The sequence below is a fragment of the Rhipicephalus sanguineus genome, chromosome 7, assembly GCF_013339695.2.
Source record: "Rhipicephalus sanguineus isolate Rsan-2018 chromosome 7, BIME_Rsan_1.4, whole genome shotgun sequence".
Taxonomy (NCBI): Eukaryota; Metazoa; Arthropoda; class Arachnida; order Ixodida; family Ixodidae; genus Rhipicephalus; species Rhipicephalus sanguineus.
In genome coordinates, this window is record NC_051182.1 from 165416624 (window position 1) to 165444421 (window position 27798).

The window sequence follows — 27798 nt, forward strand, 5'->3', positions numbered from 1 at the left end:
TTAATTCGCTGCCACGCGGTCGTACCTTGAACCTCGCGATTTGCCCGCCGTTCTTCTAGGTACACTTTTGCAAAACTAGCGACATCGTAGGGAGACTGTTGAACACGACTAGGGAAGCGGCAGTGCACGTTGTTGGGCTGAATAGTCGGCTCACAGATTCAGCAAATGTTTTAATCTTTTAAACTGCGCAAAGAAGACAGGGCACGGAATGAGGAACACAGGCGTACATACAAAGCGCAGTATATATACGCATGTTGTTCCTCTTTTAGTCCTGTCTTCTTCAATCTAGGGAAATAGCGGCAAGTTCGCATCAATGCTCGCAGCGGCGCCGGGGAGGGGGCTGCATTACGTTGTAGTACTCTAACCACTGCGAATACAGCGCAGTTTTACAATACTATGCGAGATAAACATTACACAAGGCCACAGCTTACTCAAAAATACAATTTATTACTCGTTCATAGGCAAGATGGAAAGCAGCCCTGCAAATAATACAGCAGTGAACAAACGTAAGGTAACATACGCTCTGTTCAAATAAGCTTCATTCGTGAAGAGTGGGGGGGGGGGGTTGTGGCCTGCGAAATTATGCAGAGGCTTGTGCCCTTCAATAAGAAAAAAAAAAACATCTAGGAAAAGCAGGCTTAATAATGACACATTGGTGCATTGGGAATAAAATGGGGGAAGGCTATTTTAACGCCAATGTGTTTTTCACGACTAGACAGCTTCACCACAGTTAAGTTCATTGGCCGAACATATGCAACTTACAAGAGTGAACAAAACAAAGTAAACACTCTTTGGGCACATCACAGAAGACCTGATGGGCTAGTACAAAATCCACTAACCAAGAATGTCTCACGTCTGAGTGAAAGACGCAAAAAATCCATCACTATAAAAATATTCGGAGCAAGTGACAGCCACACATTAAAGGGTGGCTACGACTTCTCAGCAAATATTGTTATTTTGTACACTGGGGACATTTTCCATGCATTTCAGTGACAACTAATTTTCTACCAACACCAGTCACACACAAAACTAACAAGGTCATCTTGAGGGGTGGGGGGGTGGGGAGGAAGGAAAAAGATGGAGTTGTGCTGGGAATCACAGTAGTCGGATGTTTGCGCAGTTTGGATGACTGCAGTTAGGTTGGCGATTACCTCTTGCAGACAATAACAGTCTTGCGCCTTGACACCAAAAAACAGCTATGGACGGAATTGCACACTGTGGGCAATTAAAAAGAACGAAAAGATTGCTTACAGTTCAGGTCATGGAAACAAAAAAAAAAGTACAGATTATAAAATGAGTGGTCCCATCATGCAGGCTTTAAATGTGTACGTACAACCACGTCCTGTCCAGTTTGCATCAACATCGGAGAATCCAATTGTATTGCAAACCACACAAATTTACATGTACAATCAAGGGCTTCAAAACAACCAATCATAATACTAATAAAAGCCATTCTAGAGTTTCCTGCATCATTTCACAGAGAATGGTCAGCTTTAACATCATGAATCAGCAGAACCTATGCATCAACAATGCACAGAGTTGGTATTTGCCTTCATTATTCAATTTTAAAAAGCGTAACCTAACATACATTAGGTAACATAACGGCAAGCACAAACTCAATGTAAAAGCAACAATAATACTAGAAAAACAATACTAACATAACCCATTAGTAAAGCATAGTAATTAAGCAGCCATGCCAACATCCCTACAGCAAAAAATATGCACATACATGGCAAACATAAAACAAGAGTGCATGTGCAACAAAAATTATTTTGTGTAAGAGATTGACACAATATTCGCACCGTTGTGTTTACTTGTGGCGAAGCCTGCAACACCACAAATAATGCTAAAAAAAAGTACACACTAAAAATTAGACTAGCCATAGAGGCTGTTAAATAAAATCTATACGCCGAGAGGAGGTGGCCATCAGACTCGTTTCACAAACTGTACATTGAGAGGCAATTAAGTGGTCCCCAAAATTAAATACAAAGGCATCATGGGTCCATATAAGGGGTGAAATTAATCCCAACAGCTGTCCTCTGTCTCTTTGGAATTGCAGATCTTTTCGGAAGGTTGGCAGCGCAATGTTAAATTGCCCCCCAATACACAGCTGAGAGTTTTACAACTTGCAACAATTGCCGATACAGTGCAATGTGCTCCGATCTTAGACACTTGGGGAAAAAGCGTAAGGAATATAAAACGCAGTGGCAGAACTGAATTTTTTTGCTACTAGGCATTCGGAATGGTGAGCCACAGTCCCTTTACATGGGAAACCTAACCTGCTTAGATCTTATGCATGTTTTCAGGGAGCAACCTTTGCTGGCAGGCATATGTGGTGCATAAACATTGCTACTGCGCTTTGAAAGGAGGGGGGCTGTAATGGTGTGCAGTAGTATCAACATTTTATGTGCTGCATTCAGGTACAATAAAGTGTGGAGTAAATGCAACTGTATCAACAGTGCATGGAGCCCTCGCTGGCACTCCAACCATTGCAGAGGAACACATACTGCAATGGCCAAGCTTGGCAACAGCGGATACCAGCAATAAACTAACACCTTGAATGAAGCACCGCCAGACTGCACTTAGCCAGTCACGTGAACACCTCTTTTAGTTCACACACATTGGCTAGACGAGCACATTCAATACACACCACCTGTCACTGTTAAAGCCACATCACAATGTTACACAAAGCACTAAAAGGACAGGCAGCAAAACAGCCACGCCCTCATCGAATGTTCACGCACAAATCTCGGTGATCACCACAAAACACTGAAGGTGAATGCATCACTCAAAGTGGTCAGCCAAGAATATATTGCAAGGGTTACGACATGCTGCAGCGAGAAGCATTCCATAAGGGCTCGGAATTGCAATCCTGAGAGAGTTTTGTGGGCAGCAGTGTATTGAACAATTGATGCTGCATAACAATGCATGTGGCAGGCAGATGCATGTTGCAGAGCGTGGAAGACTTAATCAGTGCGTCATGGTTAGCAACACGAGTCCCAGGTAGGTCTGGTTGACCAGAAATGATTGCCACACCCAACGTGTCTAATGTGTGGTCAAGTAGTATGTCCAAGTGTTGAAAACACCAAGAGGATATCAACACAAAATGAGCATTTTCATAGATAATTACGACCACGGAACAGGTTTGCTAAACATGGGCACAGTTCAGCTTGAGAATACCCCAATATCCAAACTGGAAATACTCTTTGCTGCAGATTCTCACACTCGCCAGTCTGAGGTGCACGTTGCATCACCGCCGACAGTACTTCATATCTCCTGGTGTGCCGCGATATCTGTATGACCAGTGCACATACCAGCTTGGTTTTGCTGAAGTCCCACTGCCAACCATGAAATGTGGCAAGAAGTTGCCAGCTGTCTACATTTTTTAACCAGCTGTGTGCTCCATGACATTAGGTCTATGAAAATGCATTCAAGGTCAAGATATGTGAAAATGGCCAGAGTGCTAGTCATGCTTTCGTTGCATATTGATCATGCGAACACCAGGCTGCAAATGAATAACGTTATGTATGTCAATCACGAGCCTAACAGCAACCCCCTCTATGAACCAGTTTTGCGCGGTCAGCGACACAGCTGGTGGTGAAAGCACAGGCAAACTGTACTATCACTGGCACTTGTATCAGGAACAGCGTTCTGTGGCGAACACTGCACTGGTTTGAAGGAACACTGAACACCGGTAAAATTGAGGTACTTTCAAAACTGTTCCACCATAGGCGCGCACGTCGATGTCGTCGGGTCACCGAAGGTGGTGGCAGAGGAAGGCATGCTACGCCCGTATGATGATGTGGTTCACGGTAACCAGCGTCACACATGCCACTGCCCACACCAGCACAAATATGAGCCAAGCACCGTGGCGGAATGGCGAGGCATGTTGGTTTCTGACGCCGAGTCCGAGCGCCTCGAGCACTTGCTTCCTGGCACGGTGCACTAGCGCCACCGGTATGATGTACTGGATGAAGGCACCGGCGTAGGAACCGGTGAAGCCAACCAGAAACTCTACACTCTCGGTGGCTAAAGCAACGGCGATGGGTGGAAGCAAGGCCAGCAGTGGGAAGAAGAACCGCTCTACGAGCACCTACGCAAATGCGGAAAATTCCAAGACTGCTTTGAAAGAATATTTGTCAACTATCTTCCATACGCACAAGTGCATTTGCTTTTCAAATCTTAGTGACAATAACGTCATGATTGTAAACTCCATTAACTTTTCACTGTTAGCTTAAAGGGGTATGACACCGACCTTTCAAAGGCAAGTTCACTCAGCCATACACATCTCCTGCATAGAGAGAATGCTCTGAGCAAGTGTGAAGCTCAGTAAATGCCCATATTTTATTTTGACATTAAAGGACACCTGACAGCGGAAGTTTTGTTTGAGACCTTTTTACTGTAATTTGTAGCTTTGTGTCTGGTAATCCTGAAATTGAATCATAAATGCTCTATGCATCGTATAATTAATGCTAGCATCATTAATTGAGAACAATTTTGAGTCAGTTCAAAACACCCGCCGAAATAACACAAGAAACTAGCACCCCACAGTGGGGGAGCACCCAAGATCACGTGCACTGAAGCTTCAGTGTCGTTGAAAGCGCATTTTCAAACCGGGGCCCCGTGAGCGGTAAAGAACGAAACGACATGGGTGCTTTGCGAGTGCTTCAAAAATCTTACGCGAGCACATGACGAGAAGCTCGTGCATTGTCGTGATGCCAGGAACCGAAACTAACTTTTCAAAAACATGCTAATTACTTTTTCAGGGTGCACTCGCACTTACCAATACATTTTCTAGGTGCTCGAGGGCTTGGACTTTCGAAAAAAAAAAAAAATCGACAACTGAAAATTTTTGCTTCGGTACCCCTTTAACCTTGTGTTAGTAAAACTTTGTATCAGCACTCTTAATGAAAAACTAAAGAGCTGTGCATGCTTTAAGGAAGGGGTCCCCACCTGGTTGCAGGACTGTGGTGGTGGTGTAGTGCTCTGGGTGGAAATGCCCGACGATGTTGAGCTTCGTGATCTGGACCCTGGCTGGCTGGATTCCTCACGGAGGAAGAGGGAGCGCAGATTGTTGCGCAGTGTGATGGCAATGATGGGAAAGTTTGTGCTCAGTGTGAACACTGGGAAGAGAGACAGGAAGTACTGGAGCACTGGAATGCGTGGAATGATGGAGTTCCCTGTGTCACTGTTTGGCTGCAAAAAAAAAAAAAAAAAAAAGAGAAGGAAAAAATAACAGCCTCAAGTCAAGAGAAGACTTAAGCCATCGCAACCTAATTTCACAAGGTTTTAAAAAGTGCAGCCCTCAATTTGACATCGCCACAATTGTGTCCCAACATTGGTAGCCATTGTTTGTAGGCAATGCCTACCGAAAGACCAGCTGACAAGGAAATAACATGTCACGGAAAATGCCAAAATAACGAATGCAGATGCCAATATTCATGGATTTAAGGGTGTGATCAAGGCTGTGATATGCAACTGAAAATGTCCACCACTGAAAATCGTTGTACACCTGAATGTAGCACTGATCTATGAAGTAGAATGCCATGGGTGGCTCAGGAAGAGCTCTGCAGTAGAAGAAAAATTTGTCTTAGTGGATATGAAGACAAACTCATGAAGATCAGATCACAGAACAGTTTGACCAACAGAACTAGCCAAGATGCTACTAGCTGGCAGTGAGAGGGGGAATTAATTGTACAATATGATAGTGCAAAAAAAATTTAATCAGCACCTCGAGGCACACGAATGTTCAACAGAGATCATGCAGGTAGACTTCTGAACGCAGCTGCTTACCAATTTCAGCAAGCAGCTACAAAGCACTGTTTCTGCTACTTTACGAGGCAAAAGTGAGTACTAATGCTTTTCTCAATGCCCAGGCTTGACCCCAAACACACATAAAGCAGGTAATGCTTCATCACCATTGCGGACTCTGCACAAAGTGCAGCAAGAAATTAGCAAGTCATTTTATTTATTTCACACATGCCAAAAATGTCAGCCAGGTTTGGTCACTCTTACAAAAAAATTCTGCACCCCGTCTTGTCGCTTCTATTTTGTGTCCTGTCCCAATACTATTTTCAAGTTGGGAAAAAAAAGAAAATAACGTTTAGAATTTTTCTCTTTGTCCTTCATTTTGAGACACAGCTATGCAACATGTAATGCCGAGGTAGTCGTGCACGCCATGTAAACATGAAATGTGCGATATCAATAAGCGACCATCTTGTTTTTTCAGTGCTTTTATGTCTTGCACCATGTCCAATAAATGAGCAGCTCAGACTCACCGTAATTTACATTGGAGGAGCTGCGCAACACAGCAGGCACCAAGAATAATGAGAAGACACACGCACAGTGTGAACTTCCTTCTAAACATTTATTTCTGATTGCACGTGTTAATTACACAATGACAGTGGATCGATGAGAAAACTAAGGAGACAATGTACAAAAATACAGTAGAGAACCCACACGCACACAAACAAAAAATATTTGAGAGTTAGCGCTGTGTACGAGGCTTCTTATTCTTGGTGATGTACACTGCTCCATGTAAATTAATAATCTTAAGCAATACTGCGAGTTGGCCTAGTTGGAATAAATTTATCTTGACAATACTTGCACAAAAACACAGGGAGGAGCAACAAAGGGATGAACACTTTCTAACAACTTTTTTTTTTTTTCAGTAACACTTGCTCAACAACCCACAGATCTGCACAATCCAGACAACAGAACTCATCAATATCACACATAGCATCGCCTGTGATAACATGCCCTATAGGTATGGAAAAAGGAGCACAATTTCTTTTTTGAGCTACACAACTGATGGATGGCTAACGCAACTTTCTTCTTCAATGCAGAGAGCTTCCACTATTTCCCTCAAAGTTTGATTGTGGTGCTTTGAATGTAATAGCGGTACTGCTGCTATTGAATGGTTCTGCTGTCTGGATTGTGCAGAACTGTAGGTTCTTAAAGGTGCCGAAACTGGCCGGAATGCGCGGTTAGATCACGGTAGAAATGAAAAGACCATGAATTATAATGACATAAAACATCCTTTTAGTGATGCGAGTAGTATTTATATATTTAAATCGCATTTAAAAGTCAAGAAAAAAACGCCAGGCCTGCGCTGAAACTGCAGCACAGTCACAGCGAAAGCTGGAAGAGCGGCGTTTCTAGAGCCCGTTGTAAGCTCTCTTGGGGTGACAATACAAGTACACTAGAAAGGTACCCACTACGCCATAAATCACAATTTTTGTGAAGTTGGGAAGCACCTACTAAGCCATTATTCGCCATTCTGCGAAGAAGCAAGGCACCAGCTACACGTCTGTAAGGCATTATGTGCACTTTGTTGACGCGACGACTGATGACAAAGAATTATGGCTCAGCCCTTTGTAATGGGTTGGAATCTTTAAACGGCCCACCAGTTATGTAATTTGCATTGGGTGACGCCCGGTCGATATTTCCCTCTCCCGTCATGCTGTATAACATACGTTGACGTGGGAGAAAGACGGGGGAGGGGGGGGGGGAAGAACTTTACTGAGACCCCGAGGAAATGGGTCATGCGCTTATGGGCTTCCTTGGCAACCAATACAAGTGCACTTTCAGAAGCCACGAAAGTGGCTATTTCGCGCAAAGAAAACACAAGGGGAGGGTTAAGGGTTGCGCTCCCCTTAACCCTCCCCTTGTGTTTTCTTTGCGCGAAATAGCCACTTCCGTGGCTTCTGAAAGAACATGAACCGACTAGCCCAACAGCGTGTGCTTCTGGAATAAAAGTGCACTTGCGAGGAACCCACTACGCTATAAATCATTGTAACTTTACTGAGACCCCCAGGAAATGGATCATGCGCGTATGGGCTTCCTTGGTAACCAATACAAGTGCACTTGAGAGGAACCCACTACGCTATAAATTATTGTAATTTTTGAGAAGTAGGGCAGCAGGCAGTGTGCCATTTTTCGTCATTCTACGGAGAGCCGTGGTACCTGCTTAACGCATGTAAGTAGGGGTGTGCGAATATTCGAAAGTTTCGAATATTCGTCGAATATTACATTCGAAATATTCGTATTCAATTCGAAAGTCGTGTATTCGAAAAGTTTCGAATATTCAATAACTTCGAATATTCGAAAAATTCGAATATGCGATTCGATTATCATGCATAATATAACTCGTCTTCCACATTTCTGCTGCGTTCGTATAGCTAAAAACGTTGCCGAGAGGAGCGATACACATCGTAAGTACACGGAGGCACGATATCTGCCTGCGACGAGCGCCCCAATACGTATGATTTATTGCTGGTGCATCTCCGACGTGCAGCGCTGTTGGTGATCATGTAACCGTACATTTTCAATATTATGCGGCCGTAACGTGCCGCACTACCACTCGTTCACTATGCGGGACCATTTCTGCAGAAAGACAGTGACCCATGTGACTGGTGGCGGACTGTAGGCACCTTCAGATACCCCAGTCTGGCAAAGCTTTGCCCCATGTACCTCCCCACACCAGTCACTTCTGTTCCAAGCGTGCGTGCCTTTTCAGTGGCAGGGGGGGGGGGGGGGGGGAGGGGTTGTCTCTGTTAGAAGGGAGCGCCTGCTGCCTGATTATGTGGAGCAGCTCATATTTCTTCATGATAACATCTAGTCATTACTTTCATTGTGCCGTGATATTTGCTTGCGTTGTGATGTGCATTGTGCTAGCCTGGACATTGTGTTCTGGAGATAGCAGTGTATGTTTGTTGCCAGTCAGGCTGTTAATGTTTTTTTTTTCAAATAGCTACATGTTAAATAAAATATGGCAGATCCCTTTGTAATGGGTTGGAAGCATTCAACAAGCTACTCGTTGCGCAATTCGCATTGTGCGACGCCTGGTTAAAGAATTCGCGTTGTGCGACGCTTGGTGCTTATTTTACTCTTCTACCACTCTATATTGCATATGCTAATGTGGTTCCTTCCCGATATGAAGCCTGTATAGGACCTTTTTGCAAAGCAGTTTCAAGCACCGGCATGGCTCTGAGGTTGAATACTGGGCTCCCACGCAGAGGGCCCAGGTTCGAACCTCGTTCCATCCTGGAATTTTTTTCTTATTTCGTTTTTTTTTTTCTCTTATTTCGAGCGATACTGGTTACGGACACCGGCGGCGGCGGACAACTACGGCGCCAAAAACGGCCGGTGAAATGATCTCATAACAGCTTTCGCTGTAAAAACCGGTATGTCATGCAGCCTAGCAGAAAAGCCTTGAAGCTGGATTATGAAGTCGATCAATTTGCTGTGCGTAGTCAGATACTTTCATGCGGACCAAAGTTAGTGCTCAAAGTTAGTGTGTATATTATGATCCATCCCAGCTCAATTCTGTTCTGCTTACAAGGTAAAAGGAGTTGCACGCTGAGAAGCGGCGCTGCCTTCGCAGCAACTAGTGAAACGTGTCGAGCCGTGGCACATGCGTGTTGAGTGCACCAATTCGCAGCAAACTGCCGCGCACAAACACTAACTGCGCTCACTTTCCACTGTTTGTTACATGTGCTGTGTGTATACAACCTCATAGTCTCCGCAATCCGTGTGACCATTCTGTGATTAGACAATATGACCAGTAAGCTTCCAGTTGTGCTAAAGAAAACAGGTAGCATAAAAATCAGTCCCTTTAAGCAAATGTTTTCGAAAAAAATAAACCAGTGGTTAGAAAGGGCTTGTCCTTCTGTTGCTGTTTCTTGTCCCTATGTTTTTGCGCAAATATTGTCAAGATGAATACTAAGCACCCAGCCCGGCGACGTGCCCTAGCATATGTCAGAGTCTCACCTGGAAGTCGAGGGTGTACATGTCATGGAGCTCAGGAAAAGTGAAGATGCCGGTGAAGCTGAGCAGGGTGTAGAAGCCCAGGATGAGGGTGTAGTCGGCAGCCAGCAGTGGGAAAAGGTGTCGCTTCTCTCGCCACGGAGTGACCAGTGAGGGCAGGGAGTGGTGGCACATAAACGAGTAGACGCACACCCCAAACAGGTTGGGCAGGCCCGTGGGCACCGCCATGGCTGGGTGGCCCTGGCCCTTGCCCTGACCCAGGGCCAGTGCACACAGCACGATCATCGAGATGAATGCTGTCGCACGCGAGTGAAAGAGGGAGTGCACGTTTGTTGACACACGGGAAACAATGAGAACACATACTTGTAACAATCTCATTATAACTCTAAGAGACACGACCATTCCAAGAAAATATGGCCGTACCCACAGCACATTACAGGGGCCTTGCAACACTTTTTCAGCATGGTCAGAAAATGCTGCCAATCGGTAGTCTGGGCTTCCGAGAGCATGAGAGCCAAACATAGCGCAGCAGGCTGCCTGGGATTTACAGAAGTTCTCAAAGTCAGCTAAAAATTGCTTCCTCTTCTCTCGACAAATGATGCTATTGACTCAAAGTCACTGCGTCACTGACTAAAGTTCCAAGCCATTAGCCGATTTGGACATGGCGTGCTTGGTAGTTACTGCGGCCACCACGGGAGGCCACCACTGGCCCGTGCGCGCGCTATCGCACTGAGGGTACATTCGTGCGTTTGAAGAAAAAAAAAAAAAAAGAAAAAGAAAAAGTACTCAAGATCATGAGGCGCACGTGACGTACCTTCTTCCCCCTGTGCCACCCCTCCCTGCTTAGCTTCCAGCACTTTCGTTGGGACGAGAAAAGACAAAGCGATTACAGCGTGCGGCAAATCTTGGTAACTCTGCTCCTACTAGACCGATTCTAAAAATTTGAGGCGGTCGATTTGTGAGGCTATAAGCTCCTTTAGCTGACGCCATTCTATGGCTACTTAGAAAAGTGTTGCAGGGCCCCTTTAATGCATTAGTTTTCATTCTTTCAGCAAATTTTTCGAAACTGCACAAAGAACACAGCATGAAAACAGGAAAACACACAAACATGAAGTGCAGGTCTGCATTTTGTGTGTGCGCCTATGCTCCTGTTTTCATCCCGTATTCTTCAATCAGTTTAAAGTTTTGCTTAAACTATGAACCAACCAGCCCATCAACAGTGCCTTGCTTTTATTCTCTCCCAGAAAGCTTTACATGAATCTATTTCAGGTAATACTTCCAGTGGCCTGTTTTATGAATAGTGCAAAAATTTTTATAATGGGATGTTTTGTGCTTGGTAATAAATGTGTCGTCTTCCTCTTTTGTCACCATGTCTTTGTGTTAGTACTACGGCTGGATTGATGCTGCTAATGTCGTTCCATTTTGCAACTTTATTATGTTTATGTTTGTAATTAAACCCTATGATTATGCCCTACTCGGGTGCTGTAGGTATTCGTAATGAATAATAGACGCCAAATGAAAGCGCAAGAACAACTCTGACAAAGCCAAAACAAGGGCTTTAGGGGCAGTGCCTGTCTGCTAGAGACACGGGGGCACAGAACAGAAAAATATTCACAAAACTCAGTTTTTTTTCTATATCTTTCAGGTCAGTCAACGAGCACACCTGTACAGGCAAATTATTATAAGGGACTGAAATCTGTCTGGTATTCGTAAAGACAGAGTCGTGCATGTGCCAGGTGCAGGAATAAAGAAGTACTATGCCACTGCGGACAGACCTCATGTTTATGCCTATAAGCAAGGTAATAGATGCAGTTCAGCAGAACTGATTTCATCAGTTGGTCCCCACAAATAGAGTGGGAATGGGGAAAGCACACTGCGAGTTTCACAAGAGCATCTACAGGCCTCTGCAGCCTGCACTCTGTGGATGCCACATCACTGCCTGCCCAACATGTCTAAGAAATGTAAATTGGAGCAAATACTAAGACCACACCGAGGCTCTAAGAATTGCGCATACTTACGAAAATGCATCTGTTGATGGAAAACGGAAAAAAAAGTGAGACATTATGCCATTGATCATAAAGCACCGCGGGTATAGCACACACAAAGCTTGCAGTCATTTTAAAGGGCTCCTTGCCGGGATTCACTGACAATTTTTGTCGTACACTACGTTGCGAAGTGGTGGCTTTGTATGCCTACAATTCATGGCAATCCCCAAGCTGTGCATACCCAAGCTGACAGTGCACAGCAAACGATGTGTACGACATGGAGGCAAGAGGTTGCGATGTCCTTGCTGGAGAGAACAGACTTTTTAAAAATAAAAGCATCGTTTTTTCGTGATACATGCAATTTTTATATGATATGGATATATCAGTGCAGTCTGGTGAGGGGCCATTTAAAAGAATGCTAAAGGTGAATACTACATAAAATTTCAGTGTGCCTTTATATTTTTTGGTGCAAAAATAAGACTACAAAAGAAGGCCGCGTGAGCATAAAATTTTGCTCAAATTAATATGAGACACTTTTTGCCAAAAGAATTTCGTGGGGTGTTAACATGAAATTTCGCATGCCAATAAACAAGGCGAAACTAACGGTTGACAACAGAAGCACAGTAGCAAATGCTTCAACAGATCAGCTCAGTCTGTTTTATGCGAGTGAAAAGTACGTGCTCACCAATCCAGCGCATCAGGGTTGTGAAGATCTGCAAGTACTTTGTCTTCTGCACGTTGAAGAAGGTGAACGGCCCAACGAGACCGAGGAACACCAACTGAGGAGACACGCACGATACGAGAGGTTTGTTGGCAGCGTAGTCTCACAGACAGATTTGAACAGCTCAAGTGAACCAGTGTCGTGTGCACGGTTAGATTAATCATTGAAGCTAAATGCTCCAAAAGAGACTCTGGTGGATTGCCACACAGTGCAACTTGAATCCTGCAGGGCCCTTGAATGTGCACCCAAACCTAAGCAAGCTTGTCACAAAGTCTTACAAGACACGAGTTCACTTCAAACATGAACTTGTGCTCTGCTAAAGCATGGTGCTCCAACGTAATTAGTCGTTGTGAAGGTTGTAAAATACAGTTGATCAAAAATTAGTTTTAGGAGATGTGCACAAGCCACATGGTGCATACGTACTCAAGTTTTTCTGCAAATTCTTGTAAAATTTCTGTGACCAACAGTAGCAAAGTATTTCTGTGTTCTGCTCAAACTAGAATACAGCCGGTTAAGAATTCAGGCTGTGGCTTTAGCTCGTCAAGTAGCCAGTGTAGCCACGCGACTTAGATTTAAGGAGTACTACAAAACAACATGGTTAATAGGCAAAGAGCGTTAAACATAGCTGCGAGAGGCTGGAAGATCCCATGCATTGTGGGAACAGATTTCCAGCAAAAAAGTCTGTGAGAAGCTGCCATGCCAGGTATCTTTTTTATGTCAGAGCCAAGTCTTACGAGGTGGATCAAAGTCTTTGTTAAGCCCATGATGTGCACACAACTACTGAATTTACAGGAACGTTGACTGCAATGGCGTGTAAAGCGTGCTTATCGCTCGACGTAAGGCAGGCATTCACGTTACACCACAGATGTCAGATTTATTGAAGCGAAGTGCATTCACATATTCTTGCGGGGACAATCAATGCTAGACGATGGCTTGCCATGTCATAGGAATACATATGTAAAAGCTTATTACATTGTTATAAAGCAGATACACTCAAACCTCATTATAAAAAAGTCACATCTGCCACAAAATAACTGTTATATCAGAAAATTCGTTATAAAATTTATTTGTAACATTGTATCTATGACAAGACTTCATTTACTTCGTTATAACCGATAATTCGTTATATCCGTTTTCGTTATATCGAGGTTTGAGTGTAGCCAAGACTGCAATCTCAACTGACTTTAGACAAGTCTGCACTTGTAAACCAGTACTCTGCTATACCGCAGTGTCAGGCAATCTTTCCCTCCTACGAAGCCAAACAATCCACAAGCTCAGCCTTACACAGCAAGAAAAAAAATTCATACCAAAAATATCCTGTAAGCATTTCCACGAGTGATGGAGTAGTTTTCCCAGCACGGCAAGTCACTTGGAAGGGTTCCATTTGAGACACTGGCCATAGTAGAGTTGTCAATTGCTGTCGCTGGTAGTTGGCTACAAGAAGAACAGGAAAGTAATTTCATTAACGAGCACCATTTGACTTTTGTGAAAGCATGCACCAAACATTTGTACTTCACTAACATTGTAGTTAGCACAGAGAGTATCACAAAAACCTACATTTTTTGCATTATTATTTAGTTCCAGCACTAGTATGTTCAAATTTACCGAGTTAACATGAAGAGGCCACAAATGCAAACAGCAGTCAGTTAAAAACTGGACAATTCCGTTGACATACAAGGATCTGGTCCTGAAATATTTCGATAATACATCTCAACAATTAGCTGCACTTCCACGAGGACAGTATTGAAAACAATGTTTTTACATCTACTTTGCAGTCCATTTACAGTGAAAAGATTAAAGATATTTGAATCCTTGCATACGTCATCTCGTTCTAGGACCCATCATTTTTGCATGATTAGTGTATGTGTATATTTTACGATCCACAACATAATTGCTGGGCCTTTGTCTACCAAAACCAAGATGTTACGAGGCTTGCCACAGTGGAAGACAGCGAATAAATTTCGACCACCCGGGCTTCTTTAACCTGCACTTAAATCTAAGCTCACTGGTGTTCTCTGCGTTTCGCTGCCATCAAAATGCGGCTGATATGGCCAGAAATTCAATCTGTGCCGTCAAGCTCAGCAATGCAACACCCTACGTGCTAAGCTACTGAGGGGGGGGGTGTTCACAAGAAAAAGGAACACACAATCTGTACTCAAACCAATTTATAACTTGAACATATGAACGCCACATAAAAGGTAATTGATGCAACATGTCCAGTACGACTACATTAAAAAATATTGCCAATGCATTTCAGCCAGTGTTAAACAGTAATCAGTTCCAGAAGAGTGATGCCTGTTCGTGTCTTTCATAACTGATGAAGATGTGCGTGCTTTCTTCTTAGTCTTTATTTTTTATGGTTTCATAAAAGGAGGCTCATACACTACTACACTGTGCCATCACTCATGTTCCGATTTTAGTCCCTGTACAAGGATGTATATATGCATTTTATTCTGTATTGCAAAGAAGTTACCACAGATGTTCACTATTCAAAGAAAGAGAAAAAAAAAAGCTAGTTTTGATGTTATAGTTTGCTTTTAACCTTGCATGCAACTGAACGATGCACACTCAATGCAGGCAAACTTCTAAAGCTAGGCAGCTCTAAGAAAGATGACGAGCAGCTTACCATGCTACGTCACGAACAGACTTCGAAATAGCCGCACCATATATGGCAAGGTCTCCATACAGGTACACAGCGATGCAGATGTAGAAGAGATTTACGCCCACTGTGGAAGAGAAATGATACGAAATGACGCAAGCTTTCCTCTTGTGTTCTGGAGTACCCTGGCTGACCTTTTCGAAGCTCGGCAAGTTGGTAAAAGTATTACACCACGGGACATATACTGCAGGATGGATTCAAACAAAAGCAGCATGACTTGCACGTTGAGCCGACATAACTAAGTCTAACTAGACAGTTAACTAGGCTAAGCATTAACTAGGCAATGTACTGAGGCCCTCAAGGAGGCTATTCTTTCAACCTGAAGCGACTTGAAGGGATGGTACTCCATGCTCTCTTGAGGCTTGGAGCATAATATGCGAAGCCCAAGACCAGGTGCCCTAACACGTGATGTGGCTCTTAACCTTTTGAGCGTTCTTGCCGTACATGTACGGCAGCAGTTTTCTGTCCCACAAGGTCTTTGTCGTACGAGTACGTTTTCAACGCTCCGTTAGAAATTTTTTGCCGTAATGACGATGCATGCTCACTGGGAGGTACTGCCACCTCCTAGGGCTTGCAAAAAGCATTTGAAGTGATTGTGCTAACTTGTGGAGATAAACAGAACCGATTTCTAGCTTCAGCGCCTCGCACCATCTGCAACAACGCCCTTTCGTGGTTTTGGTTTCACCGCGTGATCGCAACGGAGGTGCGCGAAACTTCATTTTTATCTTTATCGGCACTCTCTTGCAGGGGTGGCGGAAGTTGACGTCCATCTTTATTGGCGCTGCTCTTAGCTTGTTTATCACCGATGCTCTCGAGGTATTCTCGCTCTTACCGAGTTTACTCTGTTCAGGGCAGCCGCACACAGAGAAGACGCCGTGCGTGTGGCAACACAACTCGTCTCTCAAAGACGAGAACGAACACGTGTGTTATGTGTACAGACCGGGATAAGGCGCTGTTCGTAGATGCTTGTTTCAAAGAATACCACACTCTGAAATACAATTGAACATTTTGCAGTTCTGAGTGATGCTGACACCGAAATACTGTCTCCGATTTTATTTTGCAATTTCTTCCCGACTTTACACATTTCGTACATTCAATATCTGCAATAAAGTAATTTGACCATCTGGGAAAGCTTTTTTTCAAAAAATTTAGACCCTCAAAGGGACTACAAGTAGCACACAAGTGGAGACTGGACAAGACCTACCTTTGCTAAAGAAAAGGGATGCCATCTTGCCCTGCATGGAAAAAAAGCGCGTGAAAAAGAGGGTACAAAATTAACCGAAACTGTTGAAGATGAGGAAGTATTCGTACCAGCTCAAAACGTTCAGTTATGGCGAAGTAGTTGACGTGTGAAGATTCTGCCATTCGCTCTGCCGCACCTGAAAACAAGAGCCAAAAATAAACACAGTTTGACAATTAGCAACATTGAATATTCGCTTTATGTTTTCCTGTAATTTACTTTAAGTGTCCCCAAGCACCATTATCTGCCTCTGCTTTTGCAGGAGTTACCGAGATTGTATTTTCTGCGAGCCACTCTGCTGACTATGTTTCTTTGTGCATATCTTATGTTTTAATAAGATATGCACTACCAACTAGCCCACCAGGTGGTTTTAATGCATTTTTTGCCCTCAAGTTTTTGCCTACACACACACATCCAGTTTCTTTTTTTTCCGGTATACTCTAACTATGTTTGCCTGTTGCCATAGGCGATCGACCGACAATCCGATGCCCCAACCAATCAACCCACTGAACATATGTGAAAAAATGTGCAAACATGTGCTTGTCAGTTGCACAGTGTCAATTGTGTGAAGCAAGTGGGTGCATGCATAGATCTGTTAACATGCCTAGAACATATGCAGATTCATTAGTGCATACGGATTTGCATCACTGGAAAAAACATGAACATGGCTGCTACCACGTGGTTTAGAGCGTCTCTTTTAGGCCTTTCATAAAAAGACTGCAACACGATGAAATGAATGTGGCATGTGTAACAAATTCAATGCAATAAACAAGCTGTTGAATTTTACTGTATGTTTAAGATAGCCACTTACTGCCGACGTGAATCGGCAGCCACACCCACTACACTGATCATCATCACGACCATACTTGTTTCCACTATAAAAAAGGCCTATACTAACTAACGCAGATTCCACGTTGTGCTCACAAATGAATTCATAGCCCCGCCACGGTGGTCTAGTGGTTATGGCACTTGGCTGCTGACCCGAAGGTTGCGGGATCGAATCCCGGCCGCGGTGGCTGCATTTTCGATGGAGGCAAAAATGTTTGATGCCCGTGTACTTAGATTTAGGTGCATGTTAAAGAACCCTAGGTGGTCCAAATTTCTGGAGCCCTCCACTATGGCGTCTCTCAATCATATAATGGTTTTGGGACGTTAAACCCCAGATATTACTATTTAGTGAATTCATAAATTCCCATTATGAATTCTCATCCCCTTGACAGGCTACCGAACATTTCCTCTGTCTTTTGCGTGTTAAACTTTCACTACTCTTACGCTTGGTTAGCTGAGGTCTTGAGTCATTTGTTTCAGGTCATTCCCAGCATAACTAAACAGGACAGTGTCATCCGCAAATGGTTCTTTGCCAGGACAATGCACAATGTTCTCCACAAGCTGTTCTTACATTACAGCATCGCCCTTCCAAGTTTACAGTGTTGCTGCCAACATATTCATTAAAAAAGAAAGAAAAACATATTTGAGAAAGCAACTTTCAGCGACGATTAAGAAAACATGAAGAAATGTTGAAGACACAGCTAACAGGCCAATCCACTATATTTACTGTATTTGTAGCAGTCATGGGCACGTTACCAGTAAAAAGTAACAGTGTTACAGTTACAGTTACCTAAGCCAAAAAAGTAACTCTGTTACAGTTACAGTTACAGAGTTTTCAAAAGTAACCTGTTACAGTTACAGTTACTTTAAAAAAGTAACGTCGTTACTTTTCCGTTACTGTACAAATTATGTAATAGATCACAAACCAAATGATAGGATTTATTTAATGAAAACATAAGAAGGCATGCGCGTGTAGTCAAAATTGCACGTTGTAAAACCCTAGACGAAGAAAACCTAAATGATGGCCTAACACCAGCCTTCTTTGTGTACGCCTCATTTTGTTGCAGCAATTTATTTGTTCATGGACTGTTGGTGAAAATGGACTTTATTTGCAAATAATAATAATAAACGTCCTTGGACACTAGAAGTGGAATCGTAGTTGATGGACTGGAACGACAGCGTTATCCTACGGCGTTTATTAGCGATACCCAGAAGTGCATGCGAAGAGGAACAGGGAGTGCTTCACGAGTGAAGACAACGTCCATTGTGTCTATTTCCTATATTTCAAGGTGTATCAGACCCTGTTCGGAGGGCTTTGCGTCCGCCGGGCGCAGAGCTCTCCTTGGAACTTGTGTTCGTGAAAAATCTACAAGCACGATGCGGGGATTGCGACGTGACTTAACATCGGCGAAACGGGCAGGAAAGGATCGACAAACGGGACATTGCCAAAGCAACTCATGCAACGCGTTTTAAGACGGAGCTTGTTGAACACTGCTGGGCAACTGGACATAGCTTTCGCCTAAACAATGCGATGACGCTGGCTCGCGAACGAAGTTGGGGGGCGAGACAAAACTGCGAGTCGGAGTTAACCTTTTACAATCAGTTCCAAAAAAGTTTAAAAAAAATGATTCGCTAGTTCACGGTATTTCTGGCTCTCAACCGTTTTGCGCTCTGCTGCTTTCTAGCCGCCTATCAAATACAATTTAGCTCGGAGCCTCGGATGAAGGAGACTTTAAACTTGGCATCCTAATGATTCACCGGTACACCAAGAGCATAGCTAGCAGGTGAAGTGACCAAAAGGATATGTAGGTAAAAAAAAAAAAAAAAAAGACGGACTTGAACTTAGTCTTAGCGACCTCCCCTTCCAAACTGCGAGGGGAGCGGTGCTGTGCAAAGGTGAAAGGTGGAGAGGAAATGGGAAAGTAACTGTAACGCTATTTCCCGTTACAGTTACTCTGTAAAAAAGTAACAGTGTTACAGTTACAAGTTCCTCTAACTTAAAAGTAACTAGTTACAGTTACAAGTTACTGAAAAAATTAACTAGTTACCGGTAACGCGTTACTAGTAACTAGTTACTGCCCAAGACTGATTTGTAGACAGTTAATAAACATGAAAAAGTAATGTAGAATGTGATTGCCTTTTAGTGATTCATCAATTACCTCCTTGGGGTGGAAACTGGTCACTGATTAATTAAAGGGTGAAAAGTTTTGCAACACGTGCCGAAGGCCATGCACTTGTGATAGTGTAGTTTACACTCGGCACTGCAAGAGCACACTACAGCATAAAAGCAAGGCAGCCGAGGGGGAATTGTAGTAAGCAACGTCACGACTCAACTGCTCAAGAGAAGGGGCACTCGCTCATCCTCGTCCACACACTTGGAGATGATGTCATCCGTCCTGAGTTCGTTCTGTGGACCAATCAGAGAAAGCAAAGGAATAAGGTTCTGAACATGCCACAAAACTTTATGCAACACGGTTTTGAGACTTCCACACGCGGGAATGTCTATCCTACCCCCAGATTCCTGTACTACCCTCGACTCCTTTGAACTGCAATTAAAATTTACACATTATTCGTTTCGGCCTATTTTATGTCCACTGCATGACAAAAACCTCTGCACATGATCTTCAATTTGTCCTATTCCATGTGAGCTGGTTCCATTGAATGCCTGCGAAGCTCCAGATTTCATCACTCCATCCAAACCTCTGCCGTCAGCTGCGTTTCCCCATCTTTTGGTGTTTCGTTTCATCGCTCCAACTCTATGGTTATCTGCCTGCCGAATCACACGGCCTTCCCAGGTCCACTCTTTTTTTCTTAATGTCGGCAAGCCCTCTTCTCAAATCAACTCTGCTCTCTACCTGCCGAGAAGAATGTTATGCCCATCATTCTTTTGTTCTGTAAGGTGCTGAAAAAATTCCTTCACTACACTAATCCAGCACATGCTCTGAAGAGTTCTTCATGAACAAGTGTTCCAGCTTCACTATTTCTTTTTTGCCTTTTTTTTTTAACATGTTGCAGTGTCACTGACAAAATATGCAGGCACTGTGCCGACAGTTTCCAGAAAATACAGCGGGCAATGTCAGCAGCAGCAATCCTAGAAGCACAGCAAGGATGTGCTTGAACAAGACCTCTGGCTTCATTGCAGCAACTTAAAGGGGCCCTGCAACACTTTTTCAGCATGGTCAGAAAACGCTGCCGATCAGTAGTCGAGGCTCCCGAGCCAAACATTAGAGTGCAGCATGCGGCTTGAAATTTACCATTCTCAAAGTCAGCTAGAAATCGTTCCCTCTTATTTCGAGATATGATGCCACATGCCCAAATTCCATGCTATCAGCTAATTTGAGCATCATGAGCTCCACAGTTACGGCAGCCGCCGCAGGAGGCCGCCACATGCACGCGCATGCACTCACGATAACACTGAAAGTAAGCCACAAGTTTGAAGAAAAAAAAAGAAAGAAGAAGAAGAAAGTGCTCACGGTCATGATGCGTACATAATGTAACTTTTTTCTGCCATGCCCTCCCTCCCTGCAAAGCTTCAAGTGCGCTTGTCGGGACGAGAGAAAGCAATTACAGAGTGCGACAAATCTCTTAACTCCTTTCGTACGCGACTGATTCTAAAAATTTTTGCAGAGGTCAATTTGTGAGGCAATGAACTCCTTTAATAAAACCATTTGATGGTTACTTGGAAAAGTGTTGCAGGGCCCCTTTAACAGTTTCCTCCATCACATAAATAACACGGCTTACTGGATCAAAGCGGGGATGTTCAGATTGCAAATGGAAACTAGATTGCGAAAGGCCTCTCTAGCAGTTACCACTGCCCTGCGTCAGCTATACGTGGAACCATGCTGTGTGGACGTCTCTTCTGAGCACCAATTCCCCTAAATAGTCACGCTAGCAGGTATAATATTCTCACGAGTTAAACTAACCCTGGAGAGCCACTGTGTCAGTACAACAGAGCATTATTTGTTCTTATAAAAACACATGCCAAACTCAACTTAAAAAAAAAAAAAACATTAGAAAGTGTACTACATTAAAACACGTAAGCAAGGTCCCTTTTCCATCACCAAAGAAGAAAAAAAAAATTTACAGTACACTGTGTATGCAGGCTGACTGAGACAGAAAAAGATTCAGCAGATATAACACAGCAACAAAAGCAGAAGAAAAAAATAGAAAATAGAAAATAAACGAGACTTTACAAAACACATTCAACAAACGCACATGTCTCGACAGCACAACATGTATGGCATCGCAGTAAACAAGTCGCCAAGTTGGCATGACCCGCCACCACATAGTCCGTAGTCCATGGCAATTCCATGCACTCGTTACTCACACAGTTACTTTTTCAATTTTAATTGCCAGATAGTTTCGCTTTGGTAGTTTGGCCTTCACGGCCGCCGAGCGACCTACGAGTTGCACTGTAGGCCATGCATTGCATTTCAAGCACTTAGAGCACCCCAAGGCGCAATACTGGAAAGAAAAAGCCAAGAACATCGTCGACAGCACAGTTGGCATTACAGAGGCTGGCAGGACCATTTTAGCAGAGATAATACTATTCAATAAACATCTCGTTTCTCACTACACTAAAACTTTAAGGGTTGTCCATATCCTTCAGCAGGCATTACTAATCTCTCACTATACAAAAAGTGCTGCGGTTGAATAACCTCAGCAAGAGGTAGCTTGCATTTGTATGAACCTTTCATGAAGTATCAGAACTGATAATGTCGGCGGTTCTTTAACCTAGCTATCTAGATTTAACCTGAATATCACCAGCCTATCTTAAGTCTAAGTACAAGAGAAAGTTGAGCCAGTTGGTAAGGATTCATAAAAGAACGTTAAGACATGCAAATACGCACACAAGAGAAGAGGTCAAGACAACACAAACCTCAACTATCAACTGAAAAGGTGCACTGGAGCAAAAAGAAAGCAGCACGCAAAGTTTTTCCCTCTACTTTCTTTTTGCCACAATGAGCCTTTTCAGTTGACAGCTGGTGTTTGCATTGTCTTGTTCTCTTGTGTGTGTTTGCACGGGTTACCTTCTTTTACGATGCATCTTACATCCACTGCCGGATGACGGCCTGTCCAAATGATCTCCAACCCACCCTGTCCAGCACAGGCCACACAAGCCGCCAACACAGGCACAGAACAAACACCGCACATGCCACAAACTTGTTCGAACAAGCAACTGATAAATGCTTCATAAGTTGTATCAATGTTCTACTTTAAAGCAAGAAATCTTTATCCAGTGAAAAGTGACATCGTTACTGCCAAGTCTGGCATGCGATTTCCAATACATGGTGCAGGGACTGCGTATGAGCTTAGCTAAAGGAACTATACACCACGTATGTTGTGGAACAGATGAGGGAGCCTATTGCAATAGGGTTGGCAGCAATAGAAATGTGAATGCAACGAGTGATGAGCCGCAAGATTTTCTGGTAGTATCAGAAGACGAAACAAGGTGCACAAATGCCTTATGCCATTCTCGCACAATACGTGCGAGCAAATACTGCAGGAAGCTGCTGCAGTGCGCAGGATCTCGTTAGTATGGGCCTTTTTGTTTACATTGGATGAGACACACAAATTGTACCATTTGATAGCAGTTTATCGAAAGATTGAACATTGATGAAAAATATTTCAGGGTTGCGAGCACAACTGTATTGGTTAATCTGTCATGTTCTCCTGTCAAGAGCATTAGCATCGTACTAAATGGGATCACACAAACGAGGTCTCACTGTATTAAGGTTTGGCTGTACTGCAAACTGACCTTATACCAGTGTCACATGGGCAGTAGCACTTTCAATTGACATCAGAGCCGATCCGGATCGGATTTCTTGATCGCGATCAACAACGGCTGCTGCTACACAGTTTAAACTAATCTGGATCGTGTTTGGGGCAGACGTCAGTCAAATCTCGATGTGGGAGCTCAAATGCGATGCGCAGATTGCAATCATCTTGATGCCGACTGGGCCCGATTGCGATTAAATGAGACCCTTAGCAACACCTGATCCAGATGGAGCCTAGTCCAAATGAAGCCAGATTATGACAAGAATTGCCCGTGTGACACTGGTGGGAAGGATGGGTAGTACATAGACCTTACCTAGTCTTTATGCTTGTGGCTTCGAATGCACTTTGTTTTGAATATAAGAACATTTCATTATGAACCTCGTGAGCCAATTTGAATTGGTCAGCCTAAAAGAGTCAAGCTGGCAAAGTAGGACTGCTAACTTTTTCTGAACTTCGTCTTGCGACAAAACTGTTGCAGGCCACACGGTGCCAAGAGAACGAAGCTTCGACAAATTCATGTACTACCCATCGTTCTCATGCTGGCTGAAGCACCAAGCGTTGCATCTCCCATAGGCACTAGTGCCAGATTTCCCTCTAGTGTACTATTATGAAACTATGAATGGTATGGGACAAATTCTGCCATTTGCTACATTTGCAACATCGTACAACTTTGCCAAGAGTGTTACAGTGTGCTCAAAGCAAAGTGACAACAACTGTGCAGCATGCTACCAGTGGAACAACAAGCCACTCACCACCATGTCGTCCTGCTTGGCTTGCGTGATGGTACTCTCCTCCTCGTCCACCACACGCTTGTAGTGCTGCAGTGTCTTCCAGTGGACAAGCGCATTGGCCGAAGCCATGGCCTCGATCACAAACGTCGTCGTCAAGTAGCTGCCACAGTTGACACAAGGACCGAGAAGAGCGGGAGTGCAGTGACCAAGAATGAAAACGCCAATTCATTCAGGTGCACTGTTCAGTCCAGGGGAACAATTTCCTTCGAAACACGATTTGAGTTTATTTGGCAAATAAAGTCCAACTAGTAGAAAAAACAATGGACTGATTTCAGTATTGAATTTCATGCTTATACAATGTTGGTGGATTGGCAAAATGTCAAGCTTCTCTTGACGCCGTGCTAATGCATGTGCTTTCTCTAATGTTAACTGAAAAATCACGGGGTCGCTTATGAATTAAGGACTACATGATAGTGAAAGCCTAGGCACCTTTGATTTGCACTGGAGATACACAGAACATACTTTGTACTAATTAAACTACACTAAGTGTCCTTCACTAATTAACATTTACGAATCGACGGTTGCTAATTGTTAATGGCCTCGTCATGACTGCACTGATCCCTATGATCATGAGTATATATGTCTATCACGCTTTTGTCCACTTCGCATAGCTTTTACTAGGCCCAAGAAGTCACATGACTATTTGGACCATTTCGCATCATCCCCGTGATTTTCGTTCCAGGCCACATTCACGATACAGGGCTTTCACCTTAATTGTTTTTGTATGAACATGGCAAGACAAATGTTAACAATGTTCTCATTTTCCTGTATGTCAAATGGTTTCCTGGGGTTAAATATGACAGAAAAGATGTGAAATGTTTTATTTTTAATTGACAGCATGCATATTACTTGCCACCTAATGTGTAGTCCTTATATTGCTTTCAATGTTTTTTGCGAGTGTTTGCCAAATGTTGGGCGCCCATGCACAAAAGGTGGCAGAATCAAATGGCCACAAACCAGACCGGTACGAACCAGTTATCTCACCTCATAAAAGCGAGCACTACGACGATGATGAGACTAAGGAGCCAGCCAGCATCTTTGAAAGCTGCGGGCATCGTGAGTGCACCTGTGCCGACTATTAAGTTGAATATATACACCAGTCCCACCTGAAAGAGACGTCACAATGACCAATCGACGAGAAAGGAGGGGGGAAAAACGCACACACAAAAGACATGACTGGTGCATGCATACATCGATGCAAATTACAAAATACCGACTAAGCCTGCAGTGAAAGATGTCTGGATACCTTGCGCTAAACAAACAGGTTCAGAGAAAGATGCACAAGGACAAGCAATTTCTTCACTTGGAAAACAGCAGATCTGTATAGCTTACATAGCTTATCAAAACATTTCAGGAATCCATCTAGGGCACACACAGCAAACATGCGACTTGCCTGGATTTAATAGATAGGAGGAAAGTAGACACATTTCTTTGTCTGACATGTCAATGGATGCGTGGCATAATAATTCTTGGGGTTCTACGCCCCAAACCAAAACATGATTATGAGAGAGGCCACAGTGACTGGCTCTGGAAATTTCAAACACCTGGGGTTCTTTACCGTGCACTTAAATATACGGGCCTCTAGTATTTTGCCTCTACCGAAATGCGGCCACCACGGTCGGGATTTGGTTCCACAACCTTTCGGCCAGCAGGTGAACACTATACCCATTAGACCACCATGACGGGTGGCACACACAATTCTTTTTGTTCTGCAATGTGTGAAATGCTTCCACACACGTGCTTGCTGCATGCGCCCAAGGTGGACTACTGAAACGTTTTGCTCAGATCTGCAAGGTACAACAGTCTGAGATAAAACCAATTGTTAGAAAGTTGTGGTGAAACGGTGTGGCACCGCTTCCCAACGATGCTTCTCAAAATGAGCCGCAGTGAAGATAAGAACACTCTTGCCAACAGAAGATAGATGAACCATGTGTGTACCCCGAAGTGGGGCAGTTGCTGTAGTGAATTTCGACTGGAAGCATTAAAGCAATGCTGTCCCACAAAGTGCTTGTCCTTGTTTGTCTTTCTCTGTCCCCATTTGTTTAGCGCAAAGCGTCGAGATGAATCAATTCCAACTTAGTGTGGATCGCAGTGGTGAAAGATGTCTGCCGCAGTAAAGAGACCTTCAACAGGAGCAGCATTTCAGGTTTTGGTTGTGCACATTGTTTTTCGTCCATTGTTAACTTCAAGTGTCCTTTGTATAGTGGTCAGAGTTCTACTCTGACCAGATAAACGTGTTTCTAGATCGAGATATGTGCAACATGCGCCACAGAGTCAGCGGGACTAGAGATTTTAGGATAGGTGCTACCATTGTAGGAACAGCGACGACAAAGGGTTCTTATGCAAGAGGCTCCAGCAATATAGCTGCATGCCTACATCACAAAAACTTCACCCGCAAAGTTTTAGATTGAATATATTGTGACGAAACTGGTGCTTTCCCTTCTGTTCCAGAGAACTGAATGCAGTTTGATCAAAACAGCTTAAACAGTGACAAAGAAAGTGTTTCTGCAAGACACATTGTCCTCTAGAAATCTTTAAATTGTTGTGAAAGCAAAGTGAGGATATAGCGATAACAAAGCTCAATACCTGCCACTTATCAGACACTAGCGCTTCCGAACAAAGATATGGGCCTACATCCAAGTCAGCGAATGGAATTAAGTGAAGGGACAGTCAATTACATGAAGTTTTTGAGAGCACGGTTTAGTGAAGCTGTTCACAGGAAGGATATCCCCCATGCTGCTACAAGCAGGCTCAGGCTGCGAGATCACCAGAAGGCGAAAGCCGCCTCTGATGGTGGCAATCGCCAAGTGGCACGATATCTGCAAGTTCGGGGCCATCGTTCGAAGCTCTAGGAAACGAACTGCACAGGATACGTTCACATCTTGAAAAGCATGCCGAGTGATACGAGATGCAAAATAACCTCCGAAAATGCTAGTTAGCGCTAACCTCCGCGTTTCGACAGTATACCACTTATTTCCTCTAGCATTTTCCCACATGACAACGCGGGAACAACCACATTGGTACGTTAACGTCAGCACAACAGCCAAGTCGTAATTTCTAGTTTCAACTACATGACACTACTTCAAGAAACAAGGACACCATACTATGCTTCTCTATGGCTGCACTGACTGACAGCGCACGTGACAAGACACGGAAGGAACGAACTTTCAGTTTGTCGCGTCCCATGCGCGATAACCCAGTTATGTTAATTCTATGCAGCATCGCTCGACACATTCTGACGAAAAGATGCTAGATCTTTAAGACGCCTAAGTGTTTCTTAGTCGCTCATTGGTTGCGCAATAGAACCCACTGAACGGAACAGGCAACGCCGAAAAACGTCGCTCACCAGCACACACGAGCTTGCAGGGAGCATAACGCGCACAAAAACACACGTACGCAGCACGCAACAGCTGCTTAGCGCACTCAAGCAGTAGCAATCCGGAAAGAAGTAATTAACAGACAAGTGCGTCCGAGCTACCCATCACGAGCTGCCAACCATCTCGCAGGTAACACGTCATGTTCTTTCGCTATCAATAAGCGCTTACAAAACCACCGTCGCAGGAGGCAGTACTCGGAAGATGGGTTTCGGACTCCAACAAGTACGCGCATGTGTCAGCAACGAGAACGGTCAACAAGTCGACAATATCATGCCTCTCAGACTGAACGAGAAAATTGATGCGGAATGAGTAATAACGCGCAGAAAATCGGACAAGCACAAGAACTGCTCACCAGAGGCGAAATACTGTCCCTCGCGTCCGTTGAGTCGCCTGCCATAACTGCTTTGGCTCGAAGCTGATAACGAAGCACTGTAAAACTTGCGAGTAGTACTGGAGAAAACGAGTATTTAAAAAATTAACTACAATAATTCAGAAGCGTACGCGCTGCTGGCATTGCCAAGCCACAACCCCCCGCCGACGACACCAGCAGCTGAGCGCACTGGCGACCTGAGCGCTCCATCGCGGCTATATACGTGACTCTTATCTGTTGAATCTTATTACGAGTGTTTCTAGAAGTTTTTATTATAGGTG

At 43.9% G+C, this 27798-nt stretch overlaps 1 protein-coding gene across 3 annotated transcripts; it reads right to left on the reverse strand.

Annotated features, from left to right (window-relative positions):
- Positions 1 to 427: 427 nt before the first annotated feature.
- Positions 428 to 27716, reverse strand: LOC119400478 (transmembrane protein 104). Of its 3 annotated transcripts, XR_007417052.1 has the most exons (14): positions 27500 to 27716; positions 24755 to 24876; positions 23732 to 23870; positions 21531 to 21665; positions 19536 to 19608; positions 16445 to 16512; positions 16338 to 16368; positions 15101 to 15200; positions 13782 to 13908; positions 12439 to 12532; positions 9772 to 10064; positions 4954 to 5196; positions 1394 to 4093; positions 428 to 1315 (listed from the first exon to the last, which is right to left on the reverse strand). XR_007417052.1 is itself a non-coding variant. In XM_037667535.2 (13 exons), the coding sequence occupies exons 1-13, from the start codon at positions 27542 to 27544 to the stop codon at positions 3785 to 3787; spliced, it is 1779 nt and encodes a 592-aa protein (XP_037523463.1). In that variant the 5' UTR covers positions 27545 to 27716; the 3' UTR covers positions 428 to 3784. The 3 variants fall into 3 exon arrangements, 2 of the variants coding, with proteins under 2 accessions (XP_037523463.1, XP_037523464.1); XM_037667535.2 differs by having other exon boundaries at positions 428 to 4093; XM_037667536.2 differs by lacking the exon at positions 21531 to 21665 and having other exon boundaries at positions 428 to 4093.
- Between the last annotated feature and the right edge of the window lie 82 nt (positions 27717 to 27798).